Source organism: Pimephales promelas, chromosome 17 (assembly GCF_988280905.1).
Source record: "Pimephales promelas chromosome 17, fPimPro1.hap1.1, whole genome shotgun sequence".
In the NCBI taxonomy this organism is placed as follows: Eukaryota; Metazoa; Chordata; class Actinopteri; order Cypriniformes; family Leuciscidae; genus Pimephales; species Pimephales promelas.
Window position 1 is genome coordinate 28,173,321 of NC_142785.1, and position 12,260 is coordinate 28,185,580.

The 12,260-nt window shown below is 37.6% G+C and overlaps 1 protein-coding gene across 7 annotated transcripts in view; it reads right to left on the bottom strand.

Annotated features, from left to right (window-relative positions):
* sdk2b (sidekick cell adhesion molecule 2b) overlaps positions 1 to 12,260 on the bottom strand; it is a 328,267-nt gene that overhangs the window by 91,569 nt on the left and 224,438 nt on the right. For all 7 annotated transcript variants that reach the window (XM_089122340.1, XM_089122336.1, XM_089122334.1 and 4 more), the window contains one exon: positions 7,495 to 7,654. In XM_089122340.1, coding sequence (XP_088978466.1) covers positions 7,495 to 7,654 — 160 coding nt within the window. The remainder of the gene's footprint in view (positions 1 to 7,494; positions 7,655 to 12,260) is intronic.

Below are 12,260 nucleotides of genomic sequence, written 5' to 3' on the forward strand. Positions count from 1 at the left end.
ACTTTTCATTTAAAGAACTTGGGCATTGAAATACTTTGGTTCAATAGCCTGACTCCTGCCCACGGAATGTTATTTATGTTTGCAAATATGTTTTTGCAACACTATCTTAACTTAAATCATTGAAAACTATCACCGCCCAGCATTTCTATAGGTTTTCATTATTCTCAGACTGCCTTTACTAGATTAATTCACATTTCTATCGGGGCATCAACGTTATTGTAAGACCCTGGAGAGGTTAAGGAACTCATCGGATATCACTACGCAGGGAAATACTGAAAAGGCTTCAATGTATACCAGAATAATTGAGGCTCAAATGATTTATCAACTGTATTAATTAACCATTCTGTACAGTTTTATTCAGTTTGGTTTCATAGACACTGTATTCTGTTTGCCTGTATTACACCTGCTACAGACTGCGGGATTTCAGCAATCCTATAAGATTATCACAAATCACACTGTATTACTGAAAAACTTGAAATAATAGCCGAGTCCCAAATAGACATCTGTCTCTTTTACACGCCTGGTGTGTCTTCTTTGTGGACGCGCGGCGGCGCGTCCGAGTATGAACAACTTCAAGCCGAATCTGTCCGAACTTGTACGTCTCACAAAGTCAGAGCGTAAAAATACAGGATTTACGGGAAAATACTAAAACGGGAAAAGAGATAAAATATAGCCTATGTGAGAAACCCGGAAAAAAACGGAGGCTTGACAGCTATGCTTGTCTGGTCTGGGAAAAAAATCCAGAGTCCTCAATGTCCGAGACCAAAAGTGGTCGAGTCCGAGACGAGACCATCAAAAAGTGGTCTCAAGACCGGTCTCGAGTACTTCAACACTAATACCAGGCATTCATTCTCTTGTCAGTTTTCCTATGTTATCAGTTTCCCGCCACTAGTTTGTTTCAAGGAACACTTTAAAGCGTTTGGAGACACTTTAAATGACGTCAATCTCCCTTTGCTCTCAAAATAATGAAATATTTGTATAAATATACATTTCAGTGAAAACCATCTTTAAAGCAATAGTTTTACGTACATTCATCCACAGCCTATTGAGAAAGTGGACACTGTTGCACTCATATAATTCTGTATTCAGTGCAACCAAATTCTGTTCAAATTGAGCTGTTGAATTTTAAAACCCATTCTCAATTCAGTTCCGAACTGCACACAATCCTGGCCTGAACTGCATACTTATGAACATATTCAACAATGTCTGTAAGGTCAGACTGCAACAATTCCATTGGGAGGGAACTGGAAACCAGATTATGGATGCACTCATGCATACACAGACACACCACCAGACACGCACACACACAGATACACTAAAAGAATGCTGGTTAGAAGTCTCATATTTCAGGTGCGGAAAAAGAAACCATTAGCATTGTCTGGACTGAAAGCCATTCTCAATAAGTGTGTCGGTATCCGGTCGGAGAAATCAGGAAAGCGTCACAACAGAACGCGCTAATGTTTACATGAAAAGAAGAAAACACCACAACGCTTTTTCTGCTCCAGTGCTGTCTTTGACATTGCAGGGTTTCTCAAAAAAAAAAAAAAAAAAAAGAATGAAAGGAAGAAAGCAGATCTTTTTTTTTTGTACAGGCCTACGCTGCAGGTGATTCAATTTGCTGGGAGCGAAACGCAACGTCGGCTCAGCCTGCAGGCGCTGTTACAGGAAACACTGATAACATCTGCTGCCTATAGAATAATCAGTGCATATAGTTGATGAATGACACAGCCTTTCAGTAACCAAACAACCACACTACTTGCTGTTATGGGGACACTAATGACGGGTATGTTGAAATAAGAAGAGGTTGTTTGCTTACATAAGAAATACAAGTGGAGGTCTGTTTATTTCAATACTGGAGGAACACTGTACACAGTTTATATAACTAGGAGTCGATGACTTCACAATTGATTTGAAACTGTTTTAAATGATCAATGACAGTGAAATTGTGAGTATTTAGATTAAAAGTTAACATATTCTATATTTAGCAATACTATAAGATCAACACAAATCACACTGTACAACATGGATCTAATAAACTTGGGCACGACATGTTTAGAACATAGCTGTCAACATTTGGTTTTCAACATTCAACATTAGGTTTGCTTACTTTCGGGTTGAGCTTTCCACGACTGCACAACTGGGATATAGGTTGCCAGGGTGAGATGACAAACGGGTTGAAATTATATATGGTGTATGGATTGTGTAAATATAATGCATTTAATACAAGATCTTGCAACTGGTCAACATTAGACAAACATATTGGTCCGATTATTAATAAAGGAGTTTGGGCCATGCAATTTATGGGAGTTTCCCAGGAGAAATAACAAACCGGGAGGGGTCCGTGAGATAGGGCTAAAAAACGTGAGAAACCCGGGAAAAATGGGAGTGTTGACAGGTATGGTTTAGAAGTCAAGGCCACAGAAATTACAATGGTTGGTCTTTTGTCTGGGACAGCCCAAAATCACATAATGTGTACCAGGCATTAAAGGTCCAATATGTAAGAAGTTTGTAATAAAATATACAAAAATCATTTGCACAGTGTGATACATTTCCTGCAGTTGTGTACTTACAATGTCCCAAAAGTCTCCAAAGTTCTGGAAGCCCCGGAAAAACAATTACGCCTGTCAATGACGCAATATCCGCGCTATCCTCGGTTTCCGCTCGTACTGCCATAGCCATGACGTAACCATGGCGACAGATGTGGACAACTGCGTAGCGAGTAATTTTTAGCGGCACCCAGTTCTTGTTTCGTTCAAACGTAGACCATGGCAAGCGGACTTTGGGACAAACAAGGAGAACTAAAATGAGGATCAATATCAGCGTGATGTTTTTGAGACGCCGAGAGCTGGCGTCCGAGACTGACTTCCACTCGATAGAGAGCTAGCATCCGTGACTAATTTGGACTTGACAGAACTTCACAAGTCACGAATTTACAGCTTTATTAGACAAGTGAGCGAATGTACATAAAACAAATCAATGTTATAACGTTAGCTTGACATGATGAAATGTTAGAATATGGTCAATATGTTATTCTTATGTTGATCTAGCTGCTAGTTTCGTATAGCAAACGAACTAACACGTAGAATAACTATAACTGTCAACACACATTTAAATGCCGTTTAGTGTGATAGTGTTTAATGTGATACCAAGTGGAACAGCGCTGCGTTTTTCTCACAAGTTTAATTCATCTAATAAACTGACCTGTGTGAGTAATCCAGCACTTGCGTTCAGTAGGATGAAATTTCCTTATTCCTTTATATCCGCGGGACTCGCGTGTCATATATGTCTCTTATTAGCAGTCGCGACCTGCTTTATACCACTGTAATGTTAAAAAAGCCCAAAACATTATTAGATCCATCAGCAAGTCCCATCATTTAGCTTGTCACTGCGTCATAAACATACGCCTTTGTTATTGTTGGAAACTGCGCCCTCTTGTGGCCAAAAAGCTACATAGTGTAGCTTTAATAGGGTCATTTAGTGACAATATAATTTTTTTGCAAGAGAAGTAAAAACAAAAATCCTATATTGGAGCTATAGACTTTCATTGAATGGATGAAAAAAAAAAAACAAAAAAAAAAAAAAAAACACTGATGGCATTGTTCAGTCAAACAGGTCTGAAACAACACAAGGAGAAGTAAATGATGAAAAAAAAAACATTGGTATTTGGGTGAAATATTCATTTAATGCCTTTAAAAATGGCTCTTTTATAAATAATGTAATTAGCATTGGCCCTTCACAGTGTTAACATAACAGTTATTGGTATCAGCTTCAACATTTCCTAATCAAACTCTCCTAGTAGAACTGGAAACTGTGACTACCGAACTGTGATAAAAACTGTTAGAAATTTCAACTCATTACACCTTATTTTAAAGGATATTAAAGGATCTTTCACAGAATTTCTGTGAGAACCCTCAGTGGTTAACTCGTCTCTGCCATCCTCCAGACAAGGCAAATTATTGCACTGAACTCTAGTTAATTTGTGCAGATCCAACGAGAAATTGTCCCTGTTAATGTGAAAATGGTCTGAGAGTCAGCCGTGAGAGGAACTTGTTTGCTGAGATTTTAACACAAGAAATGAAAACCCTAGAGTGAAACCTGGAGACCAAACCAAACCAAAGTATAATAGAACAAAAAGTAGAGAGAATAGCATTAAAACATAATTGCGAGACTTTTATCTGGTGACATGTGATCAGGCTAGGTTGCTTTTTCTCTCTTTCTCTCCTCAAAATCTCTCTTGTTATGACCCAAGGCCTTCAGAAATACAGTTAAATAAATAGATATAATATTTATTTTCTCCCTCCAATGGAAATGATATTCACATTCAAATGCTGTCCTTGTATTATGATTTGAGTGGCAGGAAATATTGAAGTACTGAAAACTTGGATCTATTCTTCACAATATCATTTGGGCAGAATTTTGTGTTCCACAGAAGAGCAAGAAATCAAAACAGTGAAATATCCAACATTGAATAACAGGTTGACACAATTACTTAATTTACAATTTCATGTAATCGCTCCGATATTTTATTTCTCATGCTCACCAAGGCATTGATCAACGGTAATGTGAAATGTTATTACAATTTAAAATAACTGTTTTCTATTTCCACATAATCCTTCAGAAATCATTATAATGTGGTGATTTGCTGCTCAAGAAACACTTCATATTATTATCAATGTTGAAAATGGATGTGCTGCTTAATATTTTTGTGAAAAATGCGATACTTTAGATGAATAAAACTATCATTCACAATTGTGAATGGTAGTGTACTGTACACAATTTGGAGAATTATTACAATAAATAAATAAAAAACAACCAATCTAATGACAAATCAGTGAAGCAGCAATCAGTCAAGTGTCACTGATTAGCAACAATTAATTACCCAACACAAGGTCAAGATGCTCAGAGACAACTGATTTTTCAGGAGTATCAATCTACAAATTACCTGCTTAATTGTCTCTGCATTTTAAGCAGGGGTAGGAGCAATTATAAAAATAAAAATGACACAATCACATTTAATCCCACAAAGCACTTGGTAGTGTTAAACACGCCTGAGCTCATTGGATGCCCAGGCAGGCTGATGTCATTAGCACCACACTAGCAGAGTCAGCTGAGCTGGCATTAGAGACCAACACCACTGCCAGACAAAAATTGATTGAGCTCATTTGGGAAAGTCTTCTTTGTGTACGAGAGAAACACACACACACACACACACACACACACACACACACTTATGTGTCAGGGGGCATGGAAAGGAAAGGTCATTGTGAGAGCTGGGATGCTTTTAAATGACGATTCATCACTCTCTCTCTTTGCATAGAAGAGCATTCATGGCCAAATTACCATTCGGCTTTGCTGACCCACCTGCTTTCAGATGCCTTCACATGTCTTAGAGAAGGACGCCAGTGACACAGGAGACATCCCACACAACACAAGTGTACAAACATCTGACAACTGGGTTTCAATTAGAATTCTTTATGCATTACAGTTCCAAGTCATCGTTCTGACTAATGTTACTGACCTTAAAGGAGTAGTTCACTTAAAAAAAAAAAAAAAAAAAATCTAATAATTTACTCACCCCCACGTCATCCAAGATGTCATCCAATTCTGCTCCACACTGTTCTGTTCTGGATATACAGCTTGCTATTTATTTATTTTCTTGTTTATAATTAATTCATTTAAGCAATTCTGCTCATTATTAAACCACGCAGCAGTCCAGACTGAAATTAAATTGAAAATGGCCATAAGAGTTTATTTATAATTATTCATTTGTATATTGATTTATTTTATTTTTCATTTCTCTCCATGTTTCATTTTCCTTTAAAAATGTGTTAGGATTCTTCACTGTGTCTCAAAGCACAGATTATAACTTTGTTTGGACACATACTGTAGATTATGGTTTTGCATATGTTTTACAGGCATAATTCACATATACATGAAAAAATAAATAAATAAAACTGTCATGATTAATTCACCCTCATGACTTTCTTTCTTCTATGGAACAGAAAAGAAGATATTTTCAAGAAAGTTGCAGTCGACACAAGATGTATCGGAATTTACTTTCATTGTATGGATAGAAAAAAAACAGAGTTTTATTTAAAATACCTTCTTTTATGTTCCACAGAAGAAAAAAAGTCATACAGGTTTGGAACAACATGCGGGCGAGTAAATGATGACAGAATTTTCACTTTTATTTAATAAACGTAGCCATTGTTAGAAAGAGCTCAACTGTAACTGGATTTTAGTGATAACAAGGTCTTAGAACAGCACAGTGACCAACACAACATTGTCCTGTCCCTCAGTTTAATCAGCCGGTTTTATCTTTTTAATTAAAACTCCATTCACCACAGCTCCAGAGTTTACATTATTTTCAGACGATAGTTAATTAAAAAAAAAAAAGTCTGAATTGGATGACCAAAGCACATTTGGTGGCAGATACAATCGTCCTTAAAAGTGGATTCCTTCGCTTCAACACCTAATAATTGTTTCTTTGAATCGTCACCATACAAAGTAAAGATGGAACCATTTATGTGCCATCACATTCCTGCTGGTCTAATCACAGTTCACGGTTTCACTCTTATAAGGATTACAATCACTATTATAAGGATTATAACCTAATACAACTAAAATTAATCATATTGGTTACTTTCATGGATATGGAGAGATTTTCTTACTTTTTTAACTCAGGGAAATATACTGTAGTTTCAAAATAGTCTACTTCAAAAATGAAAATAATAATAATAATAATAATAATAATAATAATTTATTCTGTTTTATCTGCTAAACCCACACAGATATTGATGATGTGTATGTTTAGGGTTGGAGCGAAATGTGCAGGAAAGTGGACCATGAGATGAAACCACTGACTTAAAGGGAAAGTTCACCTAAAAATAAAATTTCTGCCATCATTTACTCACGCTCATGTCATTCCAAACCAGTATGATTTTGTCAATATAATGAAAGTCAACTGTTTTTGTCTATATACTGTAAGTCAATGGGGTCCAAAACAACACTCCTGTTGACTTTCATTGCATGAATAGAACACCTCAAAAAAAAAAAAAAAAAAAAAATGAGGGTGAAAACCTTATTTTCTTTCTACTTTATTCTCAACATGAATCCATTAGCACAAAACTTGACTTTGCATGAATATTTTATAATTCATATTTCTCGTATTGCTAAAACCTAAGTCCAGAACACATCAAAAGCAAATTCGGAAGTTACTCTCAGTTTAAAAGTAAAAAAGTAAATAAATGACTAAAAGAAATATATAAACAACACATAGAATAAAATAATAGAGAAAAATAAAAGATATTTAGAAATGAAATAACATTATTTGAGGCACGGGAAATTAAGTGGCCAGAGCAGCCGCTAAAAAGACTCCAAGTTTTTGTCAAATTAAGTTTAATGCAGTTCTATTGTAGACAGTTCTATTTTTGATGCTTCACAACAAACTGCTAATCATTTGTATTTAAAACATGCATGAAAACACACACTGACCTGTACTCCAGCGAGAAGCGCGTGATCTCTGTGTCGTTGTGGATCCATTTAAATTCCAAAGGCCAGCTCCCCTCGGCCATACAGGTCAGAACCAATCGGTTCCTCTCCAGGTGCAACTGACTCGGTACAGGCTCGGTTTTAAAGTATGGAGGAACGTCATCTGCAGAGAGGCGCAAGGGAAAAGAGAGAGAATGTGAGGAAAAAAGAATCGGTTTTGAGGGAAAACACTGTTTGACCCGCTGCAGGTAAACATGACCTAAAGCTCACATAGCCTTGCTGTATCGGGCCCTCAGCCTGCTGCCGATATTTGCACATGGAATTTCAAACACGGCCTGTTTTCTTGTGTGCCCTTCAGTAAACCTGAAGTACTCTTGACTGAATACGAGGATGCATAAAGATCTTTCTGTATTGCTAGATTTGATCTGCGGGGTATTTTGAGCTGAAACGTCACAGAAATATTCCCGGGACACTTTTCTGTAAAAAGGGGGCATAACAGGACCCCCTTTAAAATTAAAGTTGGCAAGAAACGTTGGCAAGTGAAATGTCTTCTAGAATCTGATACAAATATAGGACGGGACTTGTCAGCAATCAGGAATTGATTGGATCATTGGGGTTTTGCTATTGGCGTAAACAGAATGAGAACATGGATCCATCATGCCTTGTTACCACTGTGCAGGCTGGTGGTGGTGGTGTAATGGTGTGGGGGATGTTTTCCAATTGGTGCCAATTGGGCCACGGCCTACCTGAGCATTGTTTCTGACCATGTCCATCCCTTTGTGGCCACCATGTATCCATTCTCTGATGGCTATATATACATTTTAATTAAGATTTTTGGTGGGACCCCAAGTCTAACTTACAAGCCTGATTTCATCTAGTCTCGAGTAACTAGACCTTCAAACTGACTGCAGAAGGTCTGGACTCCATCACAGCTTTCTCTGGCCAAGCACAGCACAAGAGGAAGTCTGACCAGTCCATGGCTGTGACATCTGAGGCTGAGACTAGATTTCAGTCTTTCAGTCTTGAACAGAAGCATCCATTTAAATTCGAGTCATGTCTGTACTGTATGTGTAAGCTCATTTTGTATCACACAGCACAGTTGTGTCCAGTCATTTAAAGTGGGTCCATGCACACAATCTCATCTAACAGCGCTCGTTCATCTAATGAAAAGATGCCGGGAGCAGATGGAGCTGATATCCCTTTCCCATAGGAGGAGGAATATCAGGAGAGCTACCTCAAAAGATAGCCCGGTTACTTTCGACACGCAGAGTCAGTGACTACAATTTCGATTTTGATCCTAATCATCGGTGTAAATATAGACCAAATTAATTGAATGGTTGGATAATACAATTATAAGATTGAATGATAATCAAGCATTCAAATTAAACTGTCAGAATGATCTATTAGGCAGGCGGTTTGCAGTATATCTCTGGTTTCACTAATCTAAAGGAAGTTTTAGCTCCTCGACTGAGAACAAAAGCAGAAGAAGAAATGGAATACACTGGCATTTTCCATATTTCTGCTATGTTCTTCATGATATCTATCCTGTTGAATTTGGGGTACGCTGCAAAAATTGATACATAAAATAATGTTTATACGTTATATATTATATAAATTATATAGTAAAAAAGAGTAGAATAGTATACATTGTTTTAGGCATGCAATGCATCATTTATAATAGATACTGAAATTTTTTATTTCATGGTGACTTTAACAATGTTTTTACTACCTTTCTGGGCCTTGAACTTTGCAATGACGTTGCTGTCAATGGAGGGACAGAAAGCTCTCAGATTTCATCAAAAACATCTTCATTTGTGTTCAGAAGATGAACGAAGGACTTACATGTTTGGAACGATGAGAGAGAGAGTAATTAATGAAAGAATTAAACATTTTGGTTGAACTAAACCTTTAAAATAGTCCATGTGACTACAGTGGTTCAACCTTAATATTATAAAGCGACGAGAATACTTTGCGCGCAACAAAAACTAAAATAACGACTTTAATCAACAATCTCTTCTCTTCCATGTCATTCCCGCTGTTGACGTCATGTAAACAGTGCAGCTCTTTTGGGTTCTACGTCAGAACTCCTGGGTCATCACACACGCGACCAGCGGCGGCCAATAGAGAGCCTACGTTCTGAAGTAGAACCCAGAAACGCTGCACTGTTTACACTACGTCAACAGCGTAGGATAATGACGTGGAATAATCACATTATTTTGGGGTTATTTTGAGCACAAAAAGTATTCTCGTCGCTTCGTAATAATAAGGTTGAACCCACTGTAGTCACATGGACCAGGGGTCTCAAACTCAAATTAACTGGGGGCCGCTGGAGATAGAGTCTGGGTCAGGCCGGGCCGCATCAAGTATTCCAAAAAATAAAAAAAATGTATTTCCAAAAATGGAGCACAACTGATCCAATCTTCTCAATCTTTATTATTAACGTTTCTTCTGAACTGTTCCTCTGAATTTGAACATTCCTTTCTGTACTTGATTGGTTCTTCATGAGCTGTCCTTCTGACAGTTGACAGTTTTACAAACTTTCTTTTTTCTTTTTCTTATACACAACATCTTTGTTGTGATGATAGTCATATTTGATTTTTATTTTCTTTATACAACACTATTATATTGATTTTTTTTTCCAAAAGGCACATTTCCTTTTATTATACTTAGAAAAACAATTACTGCTTTTATAATACAAATAATTCTTTCTACACAAGTATAGCATCTCAGGCAAATTACTGACTTTGCACATATCAAAGCAAACCTTCTTATCAACCATTACATGAACTAGTTCAAGGTTCAATTCACAAATTTTAAAATGAACTAGTTCTTTTTTTCCCATATGTTGCTGCGAGCTTCTTTTTTATTATTAGGCTATTATTATTGCCACAACCCATATACAACTACAGATAACAATCATTTTATCGACGGGCAAAGTTTGCATAGACGTGTACGATTTTCCCATCCTCACCGACCTCATAAAAGCCTTTTAAATTAACTCACGACGCCTCCTCGCTCCTCGGTTTACAGACACTAGAATGAACGAGTTCACTGTAACGTTCATCAGGCAGTAATACAGTAGGCTACGTTCAGTTCACGTTCGCCCAAAATATGAACGAGTTCATTAACTAACGTTCATTGAACGCGTTCAGACACAACACATATTACAAGCTCAAAATGATTATTCTCACATTGTTTTAGAGCAGGGGTATCCAACACGTCGCTCGCGAGCTATCAGTAGCTGTGGCCTGATTTGGTGGTGGTAGCTCGCCTGTTCACATATCGCGCTCACATATTTTGCACGCTCAAGTACGTTTCAAATGTAGGTGCGCATCAAGCGCCCAGCGCGCTCATAATTGAAGCGACGCGCTCATTTTTTCCAGGCGCAGTATATTTGTACTTCGTGGTTGTCTATGACAACTATTGACAACAAACCCACGGTAAGCTGTCACGAGACTATATATGGTAGCCCATGAGGGATAAAAATAATAATAATTTAAAAAAACGCGGCAAACGCAACGGCGGGCCGCACTAACATTAAACTTTAATATCAAGTAGGGGGCCACAAAATATCATCTCGCGGGCCGCAAATGGCCCGCGGGCCGCGAGTTTGAGACCTCTGACATGGACTATTTTAAGGATGTTTTTACTACCTTTCTGGGCCTTGAAAGTTGCTATGACGTTGCTGTCAATGGATAGGCCGGCTATTGTCAGACCACGTTGAGATTGAGACATGGTTTGGGAACCACATGTTCATTTTCTCATATTTGAGGCGTGGTTTACGAATGCCCAGAGCTGTTTATTGGGTGCTACGAATGTCTTTCAAATGTGCCTGTATGTAGCTCATAGCCAATCATTTCAATTATACCACATGACGTATGTAGAGCGAAAGAAATTAGACGAGGAAGACGACGATGGGTCAGAGATTTATTTGCGTTTTAAACTACTTAGAACAATATCTGGCTGCATCAAAAGGTTGAACTTCGCATCTGCTGCCATGTTTGATCCATACATATAAACAAACTGCTTCGGTGTGTCGCATAGACCTCGTCATCGTCTTGCTGATCCCTCCCCGTTCTGTAATTGGTTCCCTAGATGAGGCGAAAATTAAGTCCATGGTATCCAGACTACCTCGCAGTATGAATAAAATCGCGCCGCGCAAAAGCAGTCAATGGAGGTAAAAAAAGCTCTCAGATTTCTACAAAAATATCTTCATTTGTGTTCACAAGAGGAATGAAGGTCATTGGAACGACATGAGGGTGAGTAATCAATGACAGGATTTTCATTTTTGGGTGAACCAAACCTTTAAAGTTTACTTTCTATGTTTTAGTTTTGTTGATTATCTGTTAAATAAATGTATCAACTGAAATACATACTGACCATGTAGTTTTTTTCTTTTTTTTTTTTCTCAGAATCTAGCAAACTACACATTTATGAATACAATTATAAGGGGAAAAAGTGCAGCTTTAACTTTTAAGTTCATCCATTTAATGAATAAGCTGTGAGAACCATCATAAACTTCATGTCTTTCATATTGCAATGCCAAATGGGCCATATTAGTCCAGAAAGCGCACACAGATTAGCCAAAAATACGCAGATACTTTGCAAATCCACTAGAAATATTCCGCCATCTGTGGAGCTTTGAGATAGGCCTACTATTTCACACGTACCATGATTCAAGATGCATTAATTCTAATCTTGCATACTTTTCATTGTGGATAGCATGCAAATGAGGATTCAGCCACTGTAAAGTATTAAATACAAGAGCG